The sequence below is a fragment of the Centruroides sculpturatus genome, unplaced genomic scaffold, assembly GCF_000671375.1.
Source record: "Centruroides sculpturatus isolate CEXI.00-Female unplaced genomic scaffold, Cexi_2.0 scaffold71, whole genome shotgun sequence".
Taxonomy (NCBI): domain Eukaryota; kingdom Metazoa; phylum Arthropoda; class Arachnida; order Scorpiones; family Buthidae; genus Centruroides; species Centruroides sculpturatus.
In genome coordinates, this window is record NW_019384332.1 from 1,021,702 (window position 1) to 1,046,219 (window position 24,518).

General features: G+C 27.6%; 2 protein-coding genes across 5 annotated transcripts; one reads left to right on the plus strand and one right to left on the minus strand.

The window, feature by feature from the left end:
- Positions 1-641: 641 nt before the first annotated feature.
- On the plus strand, positions 642-11,830 carry LOC111630499 (semaphorin-1A-like). Of its 2 annotated transcripts, none has more exons than XM_023374609.1 (17): positions 642-807; positions 885-948; positions 1,679-1,724; positions 2,488-2,547; positions 3,789-3,902; positions 3,995-4,082; positions 4,291-4,389; positions 5,641-5,729; positions 5,816-5,957; positions 10,125-10,188; positions 10,266-10,395; positions 10,465-10,586; positions 10,667-10,749; positions 10,887-11,088; positions 11,154-11,234; positions 11,312-11,388; positions 11,504-11,830. In XM_023374609.1, the coding sequence occupies exons 1-17, from the start codon at positions 645-647 to the stop codon at positions 11,590-11,592; spliced, it is 1,713 nt and encodes a 570-aa protein (XP_023230377.1). In that variant the 5' UTR covers positions 642-644; the 3' UTR covers positions 11,593-11,830. The 2 variants fall into 2 exon arrangements, with proteins under 2 accessions (XP_023230377.1, XP_023230386.1); XM_023374618.1 differs by lacking the exon at positions 1,679-1,724 and adding an exon at positions 2,333-2,378.
- A 3,653-nt stretch (positions 11,831-15,483) lies between these two features.
- On the minus strand, positions 15,484-21,460 carry LOC111630328 (semaphorin-1A-like). 3 transcript variants are annotated; one of them, XM_023374424.1, is made up of 18 exons: positions 21,397-21,459; positions 19,820-19,941; positions 19,629-19,719; positions 19,515-19,560; positions 19,370-19,432; positions 19,044-19,151; positions 18,683-18,770; positions 18,511-18,615; positions 18,358-18,446; positions 18,139-18,283; positions 17,978-18,053; positions 17,718-17,865; positions 16,765-16,880; positions 16,443-16,522; positions 16,125-16,323; positions 15,990-16,061; positions 15,864-15,925; positions 15,484-15,791 (listed from the first exon to the last, which is right to left on the minus strand). In XM_023374424.1, the coding sequence occupies exons 2-18, from the start codon at positions 19,899-19,901 to the stop codon at positions 15,595-15,597; spliced, it is 1,767 nt and encodes a 588-aa protein (XP_023230192.1). In that variant the 5' UTR covers positions 19,902-19,941; positions 21,397-21,459; the 3' UTR covers positions 15,484-15,594. The 3 variants fall into 3 exon arrangements, with proteins under 3 accessions (XP_023230192.1, XP_023230201.1, XP_023230205.1); XM_023374433.1 differs by lacking the exon at positions 21,397-21,459 and adding an exon at positions 20,028-20,129; XM_023374437.1 differs by lacking the exons at positions 18,139-18,283; positions 18,358-18,446 and having other exon boundaries at positions 21,397-21,460.
- Positions 21,461-24,518: the final 3,058 nt, after the last annotated feature.

Consider the following 24,518-nt stretch of genomic DNA (forward strand, 5'->3'; position numbering starts at 1 on the left):
AATGCTAAACCAGTGGGCATTAAGAGGAAATGAAAAAGGCCTTAATATCTACAAGGAGGAAACATTAAAAAAGAAAAACAGCGAACAGATTGCAAGTCTGGAATTTTTGTTTTGTTGGCAGTCAATATATGTGGTGCCCATTTACTCAGCTTCCAAGTTTTCCTATGCGATATAAATGTTAGCAAATGATTTCACCAGAAACCTTTCTTCAAAATCTTGACTTCTTTGAAGTGATAATATTGAAAACCCGCACGAACTTTTTGGTTATGTGATACTTGATTTGGTTATATGACTTTGTATTAATAGCATATTCTTTTAATTTTCATTATAGAGCATGGCAATATGAAATTTCCTGTTAATAAAACTGAACTAAATAATTTTGTTATCTTAAAAAAATATGAAAATGAAGTTATAATAGGTGGTAGGTAAGTATAAGTAAGTAGATGAAGAGTAATTAGTAGTCTAATACGAAAAAATATCAGTTTAATTATTTTTAAACGAACTTTTGTAGAAACAACATTTATAAAATGAATGTAGAAGAATTAAAACCAGAAAAAGTAAATTTGTTTTAATTATAATAATTTTTATTTTTATATGATATTAAGTAAATAATTTGTTTTATTTAAATTTTTAAGATTTAAGCAATGTGTGGGTATATTACACATAGAATTTTTAATGTTTGGTTTCGTCATAAACACAAATTATCGTTTCTATGCATGATGACATTATTTTTCCATTTACCCGAATTAATATCAACAACATGTACCTGGACTAAAATTAAGGGAAATGAAAGCTTTGTTTGTCAAGGTATTTAATACTTTATTTCTTCGATACTAAATCAATTGATATAATTGAAACCTGATTTTCTGTAATATATTTTAAAGGCGAAATATTGGAAAATTTAGAAAAGTTAACGTATAATGAAGACGAAATTGTTTACGGAGGCTTGTAAGTATAAATACAGTATTTGAAAAATTTATTTACTGTGTGATCGTAAAGTATTCCTGTTTAACACTGTCTAAAAAGATATTTAGCGGTCCAAATGAAACTATATCTTATATAGTGGTTTTTCAGTACATATCGAAGATTATTTGCATAAAATTTAATATGAAAACTTGCTACTTTTGACACTGGAGGCAACAAAATATTGCCTTTACAAGACACTCGTATTAAACAAAGACATTAACGATGCAGGGGTGAAATTTACCATCCCCTCACCAGAACGGCTGTTAAATGAAACTCATTCTGAAATTATTACATAAACACTAGAACATTTTCAAATTATACACTAATTTAATACTTACAATTTTAATAAAACTTCTTTCACAACTTATAATAATCTATCATTATACACTGACCTAAATTGCAATAAAGCCTATAAATTATTGACGGATAGATTCTATAGGGCATATGATACAGCTCATTACTAATTAAATCTGTTTATTGATATAAACTATGATCTAGATCTAGAGTATATATTAGAATAAATATTTTGTATAAAATTCTTATGATGAATTTATAATGGTTAAAAATTCATAACATAGAATAATATACAATTGCCCAATAAATTTAAAATTATTTGTTTGAAGTATTTAAAAATAGATTTAAAATATTATTGATCAGTATCACAACTAAAATAACTACATTAAAAATATATATATTTCTTTCTTTGTCATAGGAATCATCTTTACAAAATAGAGTTGAATTCTTTACAAGACGAGCAGGTAGAATATTGTAAATTTATAATAATCAAAATTTTGTTTTATATTAAAAAAGTTAATTGTAAATATAATTTTATTACAAGNCTTTACAAGACACTCGTATTAAACAAAGACATTAACGATGCAGGGGTGAAATTTACCATCCCCTCACCAGAACGGCTGTTAAATGAAACTCATTCTGAAATTATTACATAAACACTAGAACATTTTCAAATTATACACTAATTTAATACTTACAATTTTAATAAAACTTCTTTCACAACTTATAATAATCTATCATTATACACTGACCTAAATTGCAATAAAGCCTATAAATTATTGACGGATAGATTCTATAGGGCATATGATACAGCTCATTACTAATTAAATCTGTTTATTGATATAAACTATGATCTAGATCTAGAGTATATATTAGAATAAATATTTTGTATAAAATTCTTATGATGAATTTATAATGGTTAAAAATTCATAACATAGAATAATATACAATTGCCCAATAAATTTAAAATTATTTGTTTGAAGTATTTAAAAATAGATTTAAAATATTATTGATCAGTATCACAACTAAAATAACTACATTAAAAATATATATATTTCTTTCTTTGTCATAGGAATCATCTTTACAAAATAGAGTTGAATTCTTTACAAGACGAGCAGGTAGAATATTGTAAATTTATAATAATCAAAATTTTGTTTTATATTAAAAAAGTTAATTGTAAATATAATTTTATTACAAGTATTATTACATATCAAAGTTTTGTTTTAGATGCAATGGGATAGCACTTTATATGATAAAGAAATTTGTCGAGTTAAATGGGGTACTCAGGTATGCTTTTAATTTATTAATATAGTAAATATCGACATTTATGTAACCTATTCAAATCTCAAAATAATACTTGCTTTCAGAATAATATTAAAAACTTTTAAATATAAAAAGAAAAAAATGACACTAGAAAGGTCTGGAAATTACTTAGAATAGTTTACAGACATTACAGTGTTGAAAATAGTGAAAAATAAATGGACCCTCTTAGAAGTTCTAAACTTATATGTTATGTTCCTATTAAACATTATAGTCTCAAATATTTAAAAAAATCTTCTTACAATTTAAACTGAAATAATATTATTTCCATTATATCATGTTAGTTGAACTTTATTTTACACGAAAATTATTACATACAGTCGACCCCCTATAACACGGGTTTCTATAGTTGGGATTCCTATATCACGGCGAAAAATTGCGACAGTATTCGTACAAACATGCTAAAAAAACTCCTATAATTCGGTAAAACGTCATCGCCGACTCGTGTCGCGACAGGATTGGTCGAATCTATACCAATAGCGGATATTGCACAAACCGTTGAGTTTAAACGAGCAGCGGACCTACTAAAAACCATTTATTATTTAACTTTCATTAAAATTATATTTATATTAATGATGTCTCCAAAGTTCAGCGAATTTTTCGCAAAAAAAAAAAAATTTTATCAAGAAGCACGCGAGCGCCCTTCGATGACAAGCTCCACGACGAAAACAAGCTTAAGCAATGGCGTAGTCGAACGGTGCACACTCGGTAAGTAATCCTACATTTTTTTTGTTTATAGCATAGTTTATATGGGTTATTCCCAAAAAATTATACGTATTTTGGAAATATTGAGTCGAATCAGTCTAGAATCGATTAATTTTATGGAAGAAACCTTTCAAACAACCGTAGTCCGTAAACTGCATACGTGCCGGGCTGTGATTGGCTAGACTCGTGGAAAATGGATTCATAAAAACCGGAACGTATCTACCGTGTTATAGGGGGATCGACTGTATCATGTTATAACATTCTAGGATAACGCATATAACATATAAGGTTAAATTTGTAGGAGTAATGTCTCTAAATTTATTCTAAATCTATTCTCTTTATATAGGTTATTATGCTAAATTTTATTAATACAATACGATTTTTTATTTTGTTAACTTCTTAGAAGGATTTCAAGAGTTAATATATTAATTAATTATATTCTAAAAACAATATTTTATAAATTTGAAATGATTAGTTTTAAATTATTACACATTTTGATACAGGAATCAGATCTATGTAACAATTACATAAGAATATATGACGCTATCTCCACAGATCATTATCTAGTATGTGGTACACATTGTTTGAGACCTTTATGCAGAATATATAAAAAAAATGTATGTATGAATACAAGTTATGCTATGTTATGATATATATTAGTAATTAATTAAATATAAAAACATGGAAGATAACGTTAATTGAATTTTAGAGCGACGGATATGAAATAGTAAATGAATTTTCGGCAGAAGGATTGTGCAAACACAGACCTCTAACTGATAGTACTGCAACAGTAATTGGTAAATAAATTTATTTTATCTCTATAATATATATTGTAAATTCAATAAACTATTTAATATTTTTTTGACAAATAAACGAGTCATTTGATTCATAAATTATAACTTATTATCTAAGCTAAACAAAATAATTATTTATAAAATACGTAGTTACATATAACTAGATTAGATCGTAACTTAAGTTATAAATTTTAATTTTATTATATTGTAGATGGAAAAATATTTGCTGGTACTCACGAAGGAGAAATTGATGTTTATCCTGTAATTCAGAGTAAACATATAAAAACGACATCGGCCGACGAATTACAGGGTAAAATAACTTTAAATATTAAATAAATATTTAGTTTTTTCTGCTTGTTAAATCTAAATTTTACAATAGTTTCATCAATTAAAAATAAAAAAATAGATTTGAAAACGGGAAAATTATTTATTGTGATATCGTCACAATGCCGGGTTGCAATTTTTAATCATATTTTTTAATTTATTTAATTTAAAATATATGCTCTCCACCACAAATTAGTAGTGTATTGCCTCCGTACTTCACACTTTTCCTTTAACATGTCGGTCATCAGGAATATTTTATTCATGAAAATTTAATTGAAAATGTAAGTCAAATGAGGTAAAGGATATTACCTTATTTGACTTACCTTATTTGACCTTTTGTTTCTGAAACAAAATGAGATAGTAATAGTAACTTCTTCACTTGTTGATATTAATAATTTCTTTTTAACAAATATAATTTTTAACATTAATTTATTATCATTTTTCCAAAAAAAAGTTTGTAGAGAGTCGTGTGATTTTGATAATGAAAACTGCTTCTGTCGTAAATAAAATATACAATTATAAAGTAACAAAAATGATGACTTGGGCATAAAGATGAAACTGTTTCGTTCTTAAAATTTAAGTTGTCTTTAATTATACTTTTAGACATTTTTCTTATTTAGATTTTTATATTACTACATTTACGCGTTATAATATATAAGTGGTGGCTGTGGTATCTGATGTGGGTGTTATCGCAAGATAGATAATGCGTGGCATGCAAAAATAATAAAATCGTTATTATTTCGTAAAATATATTAATTAATTTTAAATTAAAATTATTTTTTGTTATTAAAAGCAGCGCAGATTAAAACATTATAAGAAATAATACCGATTCTATTATTACAAATTTAAGTCCAAACCTATTGCATTTGCTGAGAGAAAATGTTTTTAACGTCCAAATCTTCTTTCAATGATGTATTTTAAGCCTCAACCATTGCTACGGATATGGAAAAAAAAATAGAAATTTACAAGAGCGAGATCAAAGAGCCGTGTCTGAAAGCGAGAGATGCATACCATTACCTTCAGCCTAAAAATACACCATTAAAAAAAGATTTGAACATTAAAAATTTTCTCTCCATAGGTGCCATAGGTGTGGTCGTAAATTTGTAATTTATTCTATGCTGAGCACGTCCGAACTTATTCTATAATTTTTCAGACAGTACCTTCATATTAGAGCCACAACCACCACTGACTAATATACAGTATACTTTCTAACAATGAAACAAAATTTATTTTTTAGAGTCAGTTTTTGTAGGATCGTTTCAACATGATAAATTTGTTTATTTTTTCTTTAGAGAAGCAAATGTAGAACTTGATACTGGAAAAAAGGTAAAGTTTATTTTATAATTTTTGATAGGTAAATATTATTAGAAATTTATTATAATTTTAAATTATTTTATATAATATTATTGTAGGTAATATATTCAAAAGTCGCTAGAGTTTGTATTAACGACAAAGGTTATAAAATGGAAGATATAGAGAAATGGACGTCATTTTTTAAATCTCGTCTTATTTGTGTCACATCGGGAATTAATCCATATTTTTACGATCAAATACGTAAGTCATGCGGAATGTACAATTAACAGAAAGTGTAAACAAATAATTTCACTTATAATTTTTATAATCTAAATATATAAAATTGCTTGTCCTGACTGACTGACTCACTGATTCACTGATTCATCATCGCCCAGAGCAAACCGCTTAACCAAAAGAGATGAAATTTGGTAGACAGTTAGAGTACGTCATGGAAACGCACACTAAGAAGGGATTTTTCAAAATTCCCCCAGGGGGAAAGGGAGAGAATTAAGGCTTAACCGAAAGAACGGCTTATACTGTACTAGTTTAGATGCNTTATTATTTAACGCCCATAAAAATTATATTTATATTAATGATGTCTCCAAAGTTCAGCGAATTTTTCGCAAAAAAAAAAAATTTTATCAAGAAGCACGCGAGCGCCCTTCGATGACAAGCTCCACGACGAAAACAAGCTTAAGCAATGGCGTAGTCGAACGGTGCACACTCGGTAAGTAATCCTACATTTTTTTTGTTTATAGCATAGTTTATATGGGTTATTCCCAAAAAATTATACGTATTTTGGAAATATTGAGTCGAATCAGTCTAGAATCGATTAATTTTATGGAAGAAACCTTTCAAACAACCGTAGTCCGTAAACTGCATACGTGCCGGGCTGTGATTGGCTAGACTCGTGGAAAATGGATTCATAAAAACCGGAACGTATCTACCGTGTTATAGGGGGATCGACTGTATCATGTTATAACATTCTAGGATAACGCATATAACATATAAGGTTAAATTTGTAGGAGTAATGTCTCTAAATTTATTCTAAATCTATTCTCTTTATATAGGTTATTATGCTAAATTTTATTAATACAATACGATTTTTTATTTTGTTAACTTCTTAGAAGGATTTCAAGAGTTAATATATTAATTAATTATATTCTAAAAACAATATTTTATAAATTTGAAATGATTAGTTTTAAATTATTACACATTTTGATACAGGAATCAGATCTATGTAACAATTACATAAGAATATATGACGCTATCTCCACAGATCATTATCTAGTATGTGGTACACATTGTTTGAGACCTTTATGCAGAATATATAAAAAAAATGTATGTATGAATACAAGTTATGCTATGTTATGATATATATTAGTAATTAATTAAATATAAAAACATGGAAGATAACGTTAATTGAATTTTAGAGCGACGGATATGAAATAGTAAATGAATTTTCGGCAGAAGGATTGTGCAAACACAGACCTCTAACTGATAGTACTGCAACAGTAATTGGTAAATAAATTTATTTTATCTCTATAATATATATTGTAAATTCAATAAACTATTTAATATTTTTTTGACAAATAAACGAGTCATTTGATTCATAAATTATAACTTATTATCTAAGCTAAACAAAATAATTATTTATAAAATACGTAGTTACATATAACTAGATTAGATCGTAACTTAAGTTATAAATTTTAATTTTATTATATTGTAGATGGAAAAATATTTGCTGGTACTCACGAAGGAGAAATTGATGTTTATCCTGTAATTCAGAGTAAACATATAAAAACGACATCGGCCGACGAATTACAGGGTAAAATAACTTTAAATATTAAATAAATATTTAGTTTTTTCTGCTTGTTAAATCTAAATTTTACAATAGTTTCATCAATTAAAAATAAAAAAATAGATTTGAAAACGGGAAAATTATTTATTGTGATATCGTCACAATGCCGGGTTGCAATTTTTAATCATATTTTTTAATTTATTTAATTTAAAATATATGCTCTCCACCACAAATTAGTAGTGTATTGCCTCCGTACTTCACACTTTTCCTTTAACATGTCGGTCATCAGGAATATTTTATTCATGAAAATTTAATTGAAAATGTAAGTCAAATGAGGTAAAGGATATTACCTTATTTGACTTACCTTATTTGACCTTTTGTTTCTGAAACAAAATGAGATAGTAATAGTAACTTCTCCACTTGTTGATATTAATAATTTCTTTTTAACAAATATAATTTTTAACATTAATTTATTATCATTTTTCCAAAAAAAAGTTTGTAGAGAGTCGTGTGATTTTGATAATGAAAACTGCTTCTGTCGTAAATAAAATATACAATTATAAAGTAACAAAAATGATGACTTGGGCATAAAGATGAAACTGTTTCGTTCTTAAAATTTAAGTTGTCTTTAATTATACTTTTAGACATTTTTCTTATTTAGATTTTTATATTACTACATTTACGCGTTATAATATATAAGTGGTGGCTGTGGTATCTGATGTGGGTGTTATCGCAAGATAGATAATGCGTGGCATGCAAAAATAATAAAATCGTTATTATTTCGTAAAATATATTAATTAATTTTAAATTAAAATTATTTTTTGTTATTAAAAGCAGCGCAGATTAAAACATTATAAGAAATAATACCGATTCTATTATTACAAATTTAAGTCCAAACCTATTGCATTTGCTGAGAGAAAATGTTTTTAACGTCCAAATCTTCTTTCAATGATGTATTTTAAGCCTCAACCATTGCTACGGATATGGAAAAAAAAATAGAAATTTACAAGAGCGAGATCAAAGAGCCGTGTCTGAAAGCGAGAGATGCATACCATTACCTTCAGCCTAAAAATACACCATTAAAAAAAGATTTGAACATTAAAAATTTTCTCTCCATAGGTGCCATAGGTGTGGTCGTAAATTTGTAATTTATTCTATGCTGAGCACGTCCGAACTTATTCTATAATTTTTCAGACAGTACCTTCATATTAGAGCCACAACCACCACTGACTAATATACAGTATACTTTCTAACAATGAAACAAAATTTATTTTTTAGAGTCAGTTTTTGTAGGATCGTTTCAACATGATAAATTTGTTTATTTTTTCTTTAGAGAAGCAAATGTAGAACTTGATACTGGAAAAAAGGTAAAGTTTATTTTATAATTTTTGATAGGTAAATATTATTAGAAATTTATTATAATTTTAAATTATTTTATATAATATTATTGTAGGTAATATATTCAAAAGTCGCTAGAGTTTGTATTAACGACAAAGGTTATAAAATGGAAGATATAGAGAAATGGACGTCATTTTTTAAATCTCGTCTTATTTGTGTCACATCGGGAATTAATCCATATTTTTACGATCAAATACGTAAGTCATGCGGAATGTACAATTAACAGAAAGTGTAAACAAATAATTTCACTTATAATTTTTATAATCTAAATATATAAAATTGCTTGTCCTGACTGACTGACTCACTGATTCACTGATTCATCATCGCCCAGAGCAAACCGCTTAACCTAGAGAGGTGAAATTTGGTAGACAGTTAGGGTACGTCATGGAAACGCACACTAAGAAGGGATTTTTCGAAATTCCCCCGCGGGGGGAGAGGGAGAGGATTAAGGATTAACCGGAAAAACGGCTTCTACTGTACTATTTTAGATGCGATTTTTTGTTTTCAACTACGTTTAGTCTTCATTGAGTACTTAGGTGTATTAAATTGATAACATTTCAGACATTTCGAGTTTAAAAATGTTCGATCCGTTTTAAATTCGAATTTGTTATTGCATATTGGTTCGATTATAGAACGATTGTAAACGTTCCAGAAAATTGATCAAATTGAAGATAGTTCGTTTGATTCTCGGCAATTCTCTTCAGCGGTAGGTGTTATATGACAATTACTATGGTTATTGAAATACTGTATTGAATGTAAATGGGGTTTGCTTGCAAAACCTCCGCGGACGAAGTTACGGGTAACAGCTAGTTATAATATATTTTAATTATTTGGCATTGTTATGATTAAGTTATTATCAAATCAAATCATCTATCCTGACTTTACAAAGTTCCATTGTATACCGGGATGAATAAAGTACAAACCACAAATAATAATTTTAAATCTTTTTCAAAACAGCTTTGAATATAGCCTAATTTTACACAATAACTTTCGTCACTTTTTTGCATAATTTTGAACTTAATTTATTCTTTAGGAATTTAATAAACGTTTTTAAAAAATATTTTACATTTTATCTTTAAAAACATTTCTTATGATCACTTAATGAACTATTCCATTCTACCTGTCCTGAATCGATATTTATCACGTGATATCTTGTCAGTTATCATAACATCAACAATCACGTACCTATAAAGTTTATTTAACAAAATTCTCATATTAAATCATTTCAGAAGCCATAAGTAAAATCGTAAATGGAGATAATGAAATATTTTATGGTATTTTTAATTCCGACGAGTAAGTATATCAATAATTATTATTTTGTATAAATACTAAATTTTAATAAACAATTTTTTTTAATAAATGATATTTAGACCTCTTCCCATTTCATCAGCAATATGTGCATTTAGTATGAAGGATATTCAAAATGTTTTTGATGGTGATTTTAAAGGAACTGAAGGACCTGTTTCATCTGAAAATATCCCTATACCAAGACCCGGAACCGTAAGGTTTAGAAAGAAAATTGTATTTTAAAAATTTTCGAATTTAATATAATTTTTTTTTTCTTTTAAGTGCGCTGATTATTCTTCTGGAGTTAGTGAAGAATTAAAGAATTTCTTAATTACTCACGCCGAAATGAATAATCTTGTTTATTCGTATTTGAAGGATCCTGTTCTCATAAATCAAGACTTTCGGTATTTAAATCATATAAATTTTATATAAAATAATATAGTTTTCAATTATAATTACAGTAATTCTATATTTTTTTTTTCAGTTGTCGCTACACTTCAATATTTGTGGATCCACAAGTAAGATCTCTTAAAGATAAACTCTACGATATCCTCTATATTGGAACTGGTAAGGAATTTTAGTAAAGATCGTAGTAAAATATTATTCTTAGCTATTCATATAAAATATAAGGATATAAAAAAAGTTTGAATATAGAAATTTTCTTAGGTTGGTGTTTGTATTATTTTCAATATTCTTTCTTACAGAATGCGGTACAGTGAAAAAAGCATTAAGTACTTATGAGAAAGGATCGAATGCACCCAAAATTATCGAAACTTTCCAATTGTTTCCTGATATAGAAATAGTTAAAAGTGTACACATTTATAAGGAAAAGCTCCTCGTACAATCAACAAACATGATTATAATAGTAAATACTGATAGATGTAAACAACACACATGCAATTGCACGTAAGTAAAATGAATAAAGAATATTTGTTTTTAAATTTAAAATATAATTAGATTTATATTTTCAGTGAATGCATTCGGTTACGTGATCCGTATTACGCTTGGAATATGAACAAATCAAAATGTGAGAAAATTTATCACAAGAGAGGGTATATATATTTTTATTATAGACAATTAAAATGTCTAAAATTAAATTATAGAAATTAATAATAATAAATTATCTTAGGAATGACGTTTATTTACAAGATGTGGAAAACACAGGCGAGGATGAAACCTGCTGTCATACTTCAAATTCAGAATCAAGTAAGCAGTTGAAAATATAATTAAAATATTTACGAAAAATTTTAGAATTTTATTTGGAAATATGTGAAAATATTTTTTATAATTTTAATTCTTTATGATATTCATTATTTTATAGATTTATTGAAGACAACGACAGGAATCGAAATTTTCAAATTATCAACATGCGTTATTTTATTTATCTCTATTTCTAATTTTATTGTTTAATAATATAACATTCATGTTTCATTAGGAATATAATGTAATCAATAAGCAAATTTCAGTGTAGATCAAGTTTCCTGTTTACAAAAAGAAGCTAGTTGATATGTATTATTTATAAGACTAAAATCTTTAAAACTTATAAGATTATTAAATAATTTCAATACTAAATTCTGTATTTAATATATGTAGACATGTTTTCATATTGTTTGGCTGTAATAAACATTATTATTACGTGCTGCCGACTTTAAAATTAAAAACATTATTACGTACTGCATAACCCGAATGTAAAGAATATAAATGATTACTAAAATGCTCTTAATTCGTCTTCTATACTTATAGCACTACCCTTTCATCCAGGAAGCATTTTTAGCATCTCTTATCCAGGAAGTTTTACAGAATAGAGCATACTTTTTACTCCATTTTGATATTTTATCTTTTATAACATAAAACATTACTTTCTCTAATTCTTCTTCTGTTTTCTCTTCTGTCAAACTGTGTTTTGATATGAACATCATAATTATGACAGTATGTTCCTCAGACAAATCACCATCACTGTCATCCCAAATTTCAAATTTACATTATCATTTATTAAATTTTGAATAATTTGTTTGAAAATATTGACATTGAATTGAATTGAATATTGATTTAACAACTTAATGAATTTCATTTGTAATTTTGCGCAAAAGCTTAAAAAAGAGCGAAAAATGATGCTAATTGAGGTAAATGGTGCAATGGAAAAAATAATGCAAAAGGGAATTAAAAATTCGGTTAAACGGATCGGGAAATCATGTACGACAGATTCTTTAGCTTAACTATTAATGCATTTACTTGAAGTTTATGATATTTCTATTGATAATTTCAAATACTGTATATATGATATACAAAGATTCAGTAATGATAGTATATAGATCAAGGATTTTATATTGTGTAGAATGGCTACTACAGAGACTGTTACAAATCATTTAAATTGACCATCGCCGAAACACCTTTTCTGGGCGTCGAAATGCCATCAAAAGTAACTCAATCCGCGATTTTTCGTCCAATTTGGCAGTTTGGTCTTGCCACTATTTTCTTTTTTACGTACTTTTTTTTTTAAATTTATCTACTAACACGAACTCTCTGATTTTATTATTTCACTCATTTATGGTAGTTTTATTTGTTGTATTTATAAAAATTTTAAAAAAAACACAGCATATTTTATTTGATGCATTCATTTAAAAATTTCTCGATTTCTGTTTCTTAAAATTTCGAATTTAATTTTTAAATTTAAAATTATAAGCGTTCTATATTCCAATAGGTTAACGTTCATTGCTGAAGATGGATGCCTCAACAGCCGAAAACATTCGATACAATATTTGTTGGAGGCTTGAAAAAAATTTATCAAGTATTGAATCTGAATCATTAGGCAAAATATAATGATTTCGGGGGGGGGAAATTAGTTTATTATTCAATTCGTTGATGCCAATTATTTTAATCACGTTTGTTTTAAAATCAATTTATGAATATCTAACGACAAGCCGAACTACAAAAATCGCAATATCTTATTATTTTACAACGAAGTGGAAGATGTTAAAATATTAATCTCAAATAAGTACTGTACACTCGGGGGCGGATTTAAGTTTTTCGGAGCCTAGAGCTTATTAAAGTCCAATGGGGCCCCGTTTTTACCAAACCTAACCTATTAACTATTTTTAACTATACAATAAGTGCTCATTGTTAATGAAAAAGTATTAAAATTTTATGATAATAATTCAATTTTTGTGGGCCCTTGACACTTGGGTGCCCTGGGCTTAAGACGTATTAGTCCACATGTAGATCCGCCTGTGTACAGTACATTAAAATGTACAATTTCAAGATTTTTTGTTACTACACATGTCAATGAACGGCAGAATGACGTCACTTTTGTCGTCAAAGCCGACGGAAAACGAAGTTGAAAATATTCAACTTTTGTCGTGACGGAAAGAGAAATGGTAAAAATTAGACCAATAGGAAGGCCGTTTAGCAATTTTATTAAACATCACGTGAAACTACAGCATTCGAACTATGGCGGTCGACAAGGCTAAAAAGCTTTATTTATACGCTAATATATTTCATTTATACGCTATATCGCTATCCGATTTAAATATTAATGTTAATTGAATAGACGTACTTACTTCGTAATGAATTCTGAATGGCGTAATCGTAATTCGGGTACGAAAGTATTCGATATTCCTAACTTCCAACGATTTCGATTATTTTTCCTATCCAAATTTTTCGCTTTAAGCTTTTTTATTTACAATATAACAAAGCAATCCCGGTCGGCGACATTTTCGACTACTGGCACGAGGCCTACCTACTGTAGTAGCTTGTTTATATTTACGGCTGGCAGATGGCGCGCATTTCAATTGTACGATAATTTCCTCACGTGAGTACTAGGCTTAAGTCTTCTTCATAAGATTACCATTTAATTATGGCGAAACATACGCAGAGGGAATTCGAATTGCTCAGTTTACTAGACAAAGACTAGAAGTATATTTACAGTGAGACGACAACATTTGGATGAAAAGAAACGAGAGAAATTTAATTACTTGGAAGTGTCTTAAGTGATAACTAGGATCATGATATAGAGCGTGAATAGAAAAGGCAAGAATTCTCTTCACGAAAATGAGAAGGGTGCTATATTCTAGAGACCTAACCCTCCATACGAAAACTAGAATAATCGGATGTTGTGTGTTTCCGCCACTATTGCACGGAGTTGAATCTTGGACCGTATCCAAAACATCTGAAAAGAAGATATAAGCCTTCGGTAAATCTACATTTCGAAGGCTTCGAAGAGTATTCTGGGTAGAACATGTGACCATTGTAGAAATATTGCGACGAGTAGATAAACAAGAACTATTCAACACCGAGCAAAAAGTTGAAATACTTCGGCTACGTGATGAGAAAGTACTGAATCCTACAACTGATTATACAAGGGAAAATCTATGAAAAAGACCAGGTCGACGTCGAATATCGTGGCTGAGAAACGCGGCCAACATCGGAACTGATAGGGCACCAGAAGACAAAGTTTGTTCATTTCTTGTCCGCGGAAAATGATTTCTCATGCAATTTCGGTTTTCGCAAGAATTTAAGGCTTCGAGCCGTAATTAAAATGCAACGTGTGTAAGTTATTTAGGTAATAATTGTATAAAGTAAATATTTGAGAAATTTAAGCTTTAAAATTTGTTGTTCTTTCTGCTACATTACTGTCTTTCAAGATTTTTTTTTTTTTACAAACAATTGTCTTACGTCAGATTAGTTCCGAAAGATAAATTTGTTTCGAGTAAAATTTCATAAGGGTTAAAATGTTAAATTTGAACTCTCTTGTTTTAGCTCTTAGAGTTTAAATTAAAATGTGGTGTCTTGGGGCAAAGCAAGTTAGATATTCATCGCAATAAGTTTGCATTAAACAATCCTATATTTATAGGTATAGTATTTCATCCAGTAAGTAAAATATCCAAGAGGTTAAAACGTACAGAAAAAAAGGTATTTAATTCTTTATTCCACATATACATTTCGGGTCGACGAACTCTCAACCCATCTTCAGTGCTATATAATTTGTACGTATTTATAAAAAATAAACCATAGGTGAAGATTCAATTTCAAGTACAAGTGTACCTCCCGTGTTTGATGATTTTATTTCTTAGTCCCGTGAGATTATTGGACATTACATCTTGTAAAATCTTTCCTTTATAATCTTGGCATTCAGCCATTTCTGAAAACATTTTAAAACTTAAAGGTAAACACGAGCTTTTTTCATCACCTAACAAATCGAATAAAATTTTGTCGAAATTTAACATTTCGCCACTTGATTATTATTTAGTTACTAATTTGGAATTTAGGAATCAATGTAAGAATTATACAAAATAAATGGATTGTTCTTCAACGTATTTTTTATTTTAAAATTATAAGCATAAAAATGACAGTACATAAATATTGGCATTACAAGTGCAAAAGCGCTGAAAATAAAAACTAAAATTAGGAGACAGTTCAATACCTTGATTTTATCATTTTGATTTTTCTTCTATATAGAAAATTAAAACATTTTTTCAAATTAGTTTTATTTACAAAGAAACAGACCCCGAAAAGAATAAAAACAGTGGTCATAAGATAAATAATGGAAATTGCTATTGCTAAGTTGTTTCTGTCAAACATACTGGTACTGCATAATTCTTTTGCAGAGTCATCTAGGGACAAAAATTATTTTGACTTTGTAAAATAAGTCTTTTATAGCATTAATTTTTCTTCACATAACTTACATGAACAGCATTCGAAATCGTATCCACTTTTAATGTTTTGAATTAAGTTTCGATTTCTTTCTCTGGGGGAAGAAATAAAAAGAGTTTAAGAAAAGTAAAAGAAATTAAAAATTTAAGAATACGTACTCGTTTACAGTAGTACAAATCATTTTTGTTTTATCCCAGGCACAGTAAGGATCTTGCAGTCCAACGCAATGGCTGTAATAAAAAACAAATTAAGAAAAAAAAACTTGAAAAGAGAAAGCCAACAATTGTTAATACCTGCATGTTTTGGGATTTTTTTCGCATCTTTGAGTAGGAACAGTATAAATATCGTGTTGAGTAAGCAACATCAATGTATTATTATGAATATGAAGGTTAGTGATTGAGGCATTCACATGGGCAATGTTGATTTCCTCTACAATAATTCTTTCAATTCTATTACTAGGGTTGTAGATTGTTTTTATGACTTTACCACAACCTAAAAAAAGATGATTTAAAAATGAGAACTTAAGAAGTAAAAAGAACTTTTTTACGCAAAAAGTGACTGAAAATGCTATGTTAAGATTTACAAAAAAAAAAAAACGAAATAAAACTTACTCGTCCCAAGAAAAAGAACATCGTATTTACCCTCATTTACTGTTTTTACAGTATCAACAGCAAACGAAGTGACGTGACAACTAAAATAAAAAAAATCTCATTACACTGTTTGATAAGGATCAAAATAAGGTTTATAAGAAACAAAACATCTTGATTCCTTGTCCAGAAAAACATGTAATAAAAAAACCGGTTTTCTGACGCTATGAAAAAAACTGCATTTTCAAAATTCATAAAATATGCATTTTTATTCGATTAGAAAAAAGTTGCATAACCTCAAAATGGATTTGTTTAACATGCAAAAACAACAACAACAACTTCTTACTCTGAAGTATATGTTAAAACAGGCTCTTCCAGGAAAGACTCCACGTTTTCATTCATAAAATAATGTTGATAAGCAAATTGAAGTGCTTCCGTAGACAGTTCAGAGTTCTTAACGCACTAAAGGGGAAAAAAAAAAATTGAATGATATAAAATAAAATTCTAAGTTCTCAGATATAGGTCAAACTAATACCCTGAATGCAGTCTTAATTAGAAATAAACCGAATTTAATTTCCTAATATACGTCCTAATGTACAGTACGTCCGAATGTAATGAAATCATATAATGAGAAAAAATAAATAATTAGTAATTAAACGATTTTTTCTTATTGTACTTAAGAAAATATTAAATATTAAAAAACAGTATTTTTAAAGTTAAAATAAGATTAAACTAACGAATACCAAAACCAAAGTGATGTAGAGATACGATGTGCTTGTATATCGATGACGTAATACACGTAACTGAGGAGAGAACGAAAACAACCGAGTCGAATTAATTAAGTCGGAAAAAAAGTGTGCAATATAAATCAAGAAAATGCGACTATTGTATTAATCTTTAAAATATTGGTATTAAAATCTGTCTTATAAAATCACGACGACTCCAGTAAATCGAGTTATCCGATAAGAATAAAATACAATACCAATATAGCTCTATCGTTGAAAAAAATTCGCTTATTTGCTCACCTCGAGTTCTGTTTAGTAGAAATGGCTAAAAAGTGCGCAAAATACATACGGAAATACGGTGTTAGGGCACCACCTGTATTGGACGACCAACTGTCTAAAAAAACCACTTTTTGCAGGAACCGTGAGTGGTCGCCATAGACAGGTTTTACTGTATATGCATAGATATATATAATTGTGTGCGCGCGCGCGCGGCGTAAACACAGTTCTGATTTATTAATACATTTTAAAGAGAGTGCCATGGCCTATTCAGCCCATGGTTGCATTTATTACTTACGGATCCAGGTCTTTGAGTCGGTACTTCCTGAGCTGGAAAGGGAACCCAATTTGAAAGTTTATCTTTTTGGAATTTAAAGTCGCCTTCGAATGCTTTTTCTATCTCTCTTAGACGAAAGAGACACACAGCAGATCCGTAAAAATCATCGCTAAAAAAGTTTCAGTTTAATATTTTTAGAGTCATATCTTTTTAATATGTCAAAAATTTTAAAAGAAAGACTTCCCATCTACAAATTAATAATTAATTACATTATTACTTACGGAGTTTTAAATGCAACATATATAACGAGTTCATTTCTTCCTCTAATAGTTCTTTCTAGAACGTCTGTGGCAGCAACTGAAATTATAATGGATGCATTAATATATATAAAAAAGAGGATAATAAGTAAATGTTTCGATGAAAAATCTAAAAAGTTATTTACAAATTTCATTGAAATAAAATGGAACAGGCCCAGGAATATAACAACTTAGACGAGTTTTGAGAAATGACGTCCACATCTTTACATGTCCAGAATACGCATAGCCTCTATCATTTGTACAAACTCTGGCTATTCTAGAATATTTTTTCTAAGAATAGAAATTTATTAAGAATAATAAGAATAAGAATGTGAATATTTCAATATAATAACGAAAAATTAAACCTTTTTATAATCGATATCTTCGATAGCTTTTTCCTTAAATAAAAAATACACGAATTTTCCGTGGTAAAAGGAAGCTATAAACTCTGGCTCTGTTTAAAAAGACAGTTTAAAAAAAGAAGAAGTTTTATTACTTCAGAAAAATTCAATTGTTACCATTAAGCTGATGATAATTTCCAATTTTTGTCCTAACGGGTCTTCTGTAAATTAAAGGATCGTCACCAGAGAATTGTCCAAAAGTTGCAGCATATAATTCTCCATCTAAATATTATGATAAAATTTTTAATAGGAAAAAAATAAATTTGAAATAAAAAGACATCTTACATACTAATAAACTTAGCAGTGCTTGGGTAATAAGGACTATAAGGACACAATCCTTCTCCAGAAAATTCTTCTATTACTTCGTAATTGGAAAGCTACAATTAAAAAAATTTTCAAGTTAAATTTTCATTTATGCGATCTTCAAAACACTTCACAAGTTTATATTTCCAGTTGAATAAATTGGCGTCTAGTAGGACGATGGTTATGCCCGTACGTCTTACGTCTAGGATTCACCAATCCAGAAAAAAACTGCGGGTAACCCACACACCACTATCGAAGATTTAAAATTCACACCTTCGACCAGACATCATATTACAAACAGCAGAAAGAACCTGAATTGAAAATAAAACGTCTTTGATAATACTAACCTTTTCTTGGTATTTTCTGCATAATGGTCGAAATGCATTTGTACCACAAACGAGAACGGTGTCCATCGAAGTTTCTGCATAAATTAGCAAGTAATTTTGGCATTCTTCCTGTAAAAAATAAGGGTGGTTTTTTATTTTTTGAAATATTTCAGAATTATATATAAAATTCATAGAAGAAAAATAGATGATTTTGAAATGATGAGTAACTAACGGGATAAAAAAAGGGACTTTTTGCAAAGTCCTTTTTACAATTGAGCACAAGTTTTATATATACTTAAGGAATTTATGAATGACGAAAATCGTTTTATTTCTTATAAGAAAGTTACCTCCAATCTTCCCTTTATTAAACATGCTTGTCTCTCATTTTCGGAGCTAAACCATTGTAAACTCTAAAGTTAAAAGAAAAAATATAATTTACTTTGGCAAGATTAAAAACGAGGGAGGAAATACCTTGAGAATTAAGTTGTTTACCTTTTCTACTTTTAGATCTTTAACACTAATTTTAAAAATGCCGTTCCTGTTACGATTAAGATTTTTCTTTTATTAAATCTGTTTAAATTTTAACTAAAGATTTTCCACTCTTACCTTCCACCTATAACAACTTTTCCATCTTCCCGTAGTAAAATCGTCAGATCTTTTAACTTATTTTCTGTCCCCATAAACTTTTCAGGATTTTCTAAATTAAAAAAAAAAAAAATTATAAGTTGTATTACATGTAATGGTTTAAAGTTCGGCTTACGTAAACCTAATTCCAAGAGTTTTAAGATTGTAATTACCTGTAAAAACGATAAAATTTGCTTCGATAGGCTGTAAAAATAAGCCTTCTACAGACAGTAGTAGTAGTAGTAAAACGAGCATTATAAAACAGTTGATGTCCACAAACTCTATTTAAAAGAAACTACCCGAAGAAAAATTTAAAACACCTTTGAGGTCAATTAAAAAGAAAAAAAAACTGCTGTAAAAAGAAATTTATAAAATGGTTACTTTGAATTGAAGTTATTTTTATGTAGGCAATACGGAAAAATTGAAGACTACAGATATATTACACAGTGTAATATTGTATAATCTCCGATCTGAAAGTTGCTTGATGATAACATGCTTTTTTAGATTTAATGTTTTCGTATAAAAAATAAAAATTAATTATTTTTTTTTGTTCATTAGAAAAAAAAAATACTTAAAAATACCGGGGAGGGGGAAATAACACAGAGCAAATTATATATATAAAGCATTTAAATAAAACATACCAGAAATATTTATTTATATAAAATTTGATATAAAATGTAAATTTTTACTTTGAAAAACAATTCTTTATGAAGTAAATTTAAAAAGAAGTTATTTACTTGAGAGCATTAAATCAGGAAAACATTAAGAAAAAATCTTTTTAAACAAAGTATCACTTTGATTTTAACACGAAAGCTTTCAATTTCTATTACTACTTCAGTTCTAAATATTAAGATTATTCTAATAAAAACACCCTTTTATGAAAATAAATACATTTAAAACATTGTATTCTTATGCCAAAAACCCAGAAATAATTTATATTTATCCTATTTTTGCTCACCTCGAGTTCTGTTTAGTAGAAATGGCTAAAANAAAAGAAATTTATAAAATGGTTACTTTGAATTGAAGTTATTTTTATGTAGGCAATACGGAAAAATTGAAGACTACAGATATATTACACAGTGTAATATTGTATAATCTCCGATCTGAAAGTTGCTTGATGATAACATGCTTTTTTAGATTTAATGTTTTCGTATAAAAAATAAAAATTAATTATTTTTTTTTGTTCATTAGAAAAAAAAAATACTTAAAAATACCGGGGAGGGGGAAATAACACAGAGCAAATTATATATATAAAGCATTTAAATAAAACATACCAGAAATATTTATTTATATAAAATTTGATATAAAATGTAAATTTTTACTTTGAAAAACAATTCTTTATGAAGTAAATTTAAAAAGAAGTTATTTACTTGAGAGCATTAAATCAGGAAAACATTAAGAAAAAATCTTTTTAAACAAAGTATCACTTTGATTTTAACACGAAAGCTTTCAATTTCTATTACTACTTCAGTTCTAAATATTAAGATTATTCTAATAAAAACACCCTTTTATGAAAATAAATACATTTAAAACATTGTATTCTTATGCCAAAAACCCAGAAATAATTTATATTTATCCTATCATTATTGACTGCTCTAGTGCACAAAAATTTTTTTTTATCATTAATAAAACAGTTATTCGATAATTTTTATTTAGCAACGAATTAATTCATAAAATCACGAAGAGAAAATATATTTCTTAGATTCTATCTCAAACATATTAATAAATTAATATTACGAATAGACATTACCTTTACAATGACGCATACATTCTTGTCGACATCACTGATAGCACCACGTGTCTTGGTTTTAATCCCTGGCCAGAATTTACATAAAGTCAAACACGTGTTCAAAATTGGTATTTAAACGCCAATTTCTTTTATAATAATATAATTTTTATATTTTTTTTATAATTAAAAATTATATCAATAATACTTTTGATATTATTAATACAATAATTTCAAAATATAATTTTTCTCGGATTTTCTCATGCTGAGATTAAAGGTATTATGATAAAATAGGGATTGAAATCATCTAGATTTCTTTCAATAATAATTATAATTATTAATTTACGATCATAATAAACCTTAAGTGGGAAAAATTTAATTATATATTCTATTTTAAGCAGTTTTTAAACACATAAATTGTCGTATTAATGTTACGAATATTTTTATACATTAAATTAATATAATATAATAAAAGAATTAATAATATTAAAAATGTAGCTAATTAATAAAGCTTACTTTTTATTGAATTAATATTATTCTGAAAGATACACAATTTCTGTTCAATAAGCAATTTAGTTTCAAGTGTTTTATGGTCTACACGGTGTATTTTCTTTTAGCTTTGCTGAAACCATTCTATTTAAATTTATATAGTTTTCCTACTGATGTACTGTACATAAATAATATTAATTTATTGACTATCTCATCGTATTATTAAGTTTAAAAAATACAGTACGATAAAACTAGAAAAAATATAAATATAAAATTTATGTTTGTTTTAAGTTATTCAAAGAATAATTCATTTTATTTTTTTCGTCGCTGTTGTATATAACAGAGGAAAAGTATGGCGATCAGTCAAAAAAAATGACCCCAAATATATTTACATGTTTAGACTCAGGGTACCTCGAAACGTCGAGAAATATAAAAAAAATTGGGGTTTTTTTCTGTATGTATGAATGTTAGTCTGTGGGGAGTATGATTTTGTCCACACTTTTTGAAGCTTAATAACACCTGTGCTTTTTGTCGAAAATTTCTGAAATTTTGCCGGAAGGTTTGTGTGTTAGAGGGTTTAATCCTGTTAAATTTTGGTGGTTAAAGGTAGAGGGGGTGAGGAGATAGAGGGGTCGTGTGTCATATCTCGAATAGGGTCGGACTTAATGACGATTTCATTCGTTATTAATATTTATAATTTTCTTTTATTATAAAACTTGTCTCTACTTTCAAAATTAAGCTTTTTGCCATTTTATAATAATCAATTATCAAAAAGTTTTAAAATAAAATATCATAACAGATGGCAGAACACACACAATTTCAAATGTTGTAGGGAAAGTTAAGCAACTTGTCGCTGGTTTATAAAAAATTGCAAATTTAACCTTAGTTCTACAGTGTTACTTTTTCTCCCTTTAGTAACATTTCAACAAAGTTTACACAGTTTAAGTAAAAGTTTTTGTTTTAAATTTTTCTCATCATTTCTAAAGGATTATAACTAGTATTTAAATATTAATATTTATATAATCCAATATTAAGCATATTTCAAAACAAAATGCTGTAAGTCAGATAAAACTCTAATTAAATAATATGTAATTATTTTTATAATTACGAAAATCCTATTATAATAAATATAAATTTCTCGTAATTAAGGAAAGTTATATAAAAATTTAAATATAATTGTACGAGAAATGTAACGAGTTTGATTACAAGAAGTTCTTTTGAGTTAATACATTTATTTCGAATTCCAATATTTAAACTTGAGTTTTATTTCTAAAATTCATTAATGCTTTAACTTCGAAATTAGTAGTTTAAAGGTAAATTTTTTCCCTCTTACATCTTGAATATATCATGAATTGAATGTAAAGACCTGTTTAGTTGGATTATAATTTCCAAAGTCTTCTTATTGGTTTAAATGTCAAAATACTGAGGGAACAGCGTTTGCAAATGACATCAATTCTAATCAGTTTAACTTCGTACATTTATGCGTACAAAAAGGCTCGTTGGGAAGTGTACAAACTATAATAATATCAACTAAATTGGATAACTCTTATAGTTCGTTAAGATTTATGCAAAGTGACATACAGTAAATAGTTTTTTAGCTTTTCGTTTGTATGTATATAAGAGATCATTATCAGCCACAGATATCAGATGGCAAAATCGGACTTTCAACTCCCAGTGATACAAGGTCTGTTCAAAAAGTATCGGACCTTTGGTCGGCAAAAATAAATTTATTGATTTTGATGTACAAAACCCTAATCCCCTTCAAAGTAGTCTCCTTGTAAATGTCTAAATAGGACCTACGAATTAAATCTTTTCTGGTGTCTTCAATCTCAGGATAAAGTCGGAATGAAAGACTGTTTATGGCAACACAAGTTCAAATATGTGGCAAAAAACAGAAAAATCTTAAAGTTTATTTAATTAAATATAAATTCAAAGAAGTTTTTTAAAGAGCAATTTTCTAGAAAAGGAAATATAAATATGTTTTCTTAGAATGAATATCAAATGGAGATTTATAAAATAAAAAATCCTGTAATCTGATATTTACACGGTGTTAAATTAAAAACTAAATATTTAAATATATTATATTATAAATATTTTAAATAATCCGAATTTATATAATTATACATTTATTTACTTCATGTTTCTCGTTTCATTGTTTTTATTAGATCCATAGAGAGGTATGAAATTTAATTTCCGGTTTCATCAGACAATTCTTCATTCAAATTCAATTACAAACTGTTATTTCTTTTAAATAAATGTTTAACTGTAAGTATACAATAGTTATCTATTTTAATTTATAAGATAAATTAGATATATTCGTAGGCAAATGTTAACATTCTCTGCTAAATTGTTATATACATATAAAACCTTTACAATTAATTAAGATAGCAACTTTATGTAAAGATATTACGAAATTAAGAAAATTAACATATACAATATATCTTAAATTAATTACGATCTTTCCTTATTATATTATTTAAATATAAAATATGCAAATGTACACGAGATAGTCTGAAGTTCTATATAGCATAATATCTCTATTGTAACATAAAGAATAACACTTTAGTCCGGTATTTCCTAATATACAGAGTAAAATTTTGTTATACGGTTGTACACTACAGTATTTGATAAAAACATACACAAACCAGGATATTCAC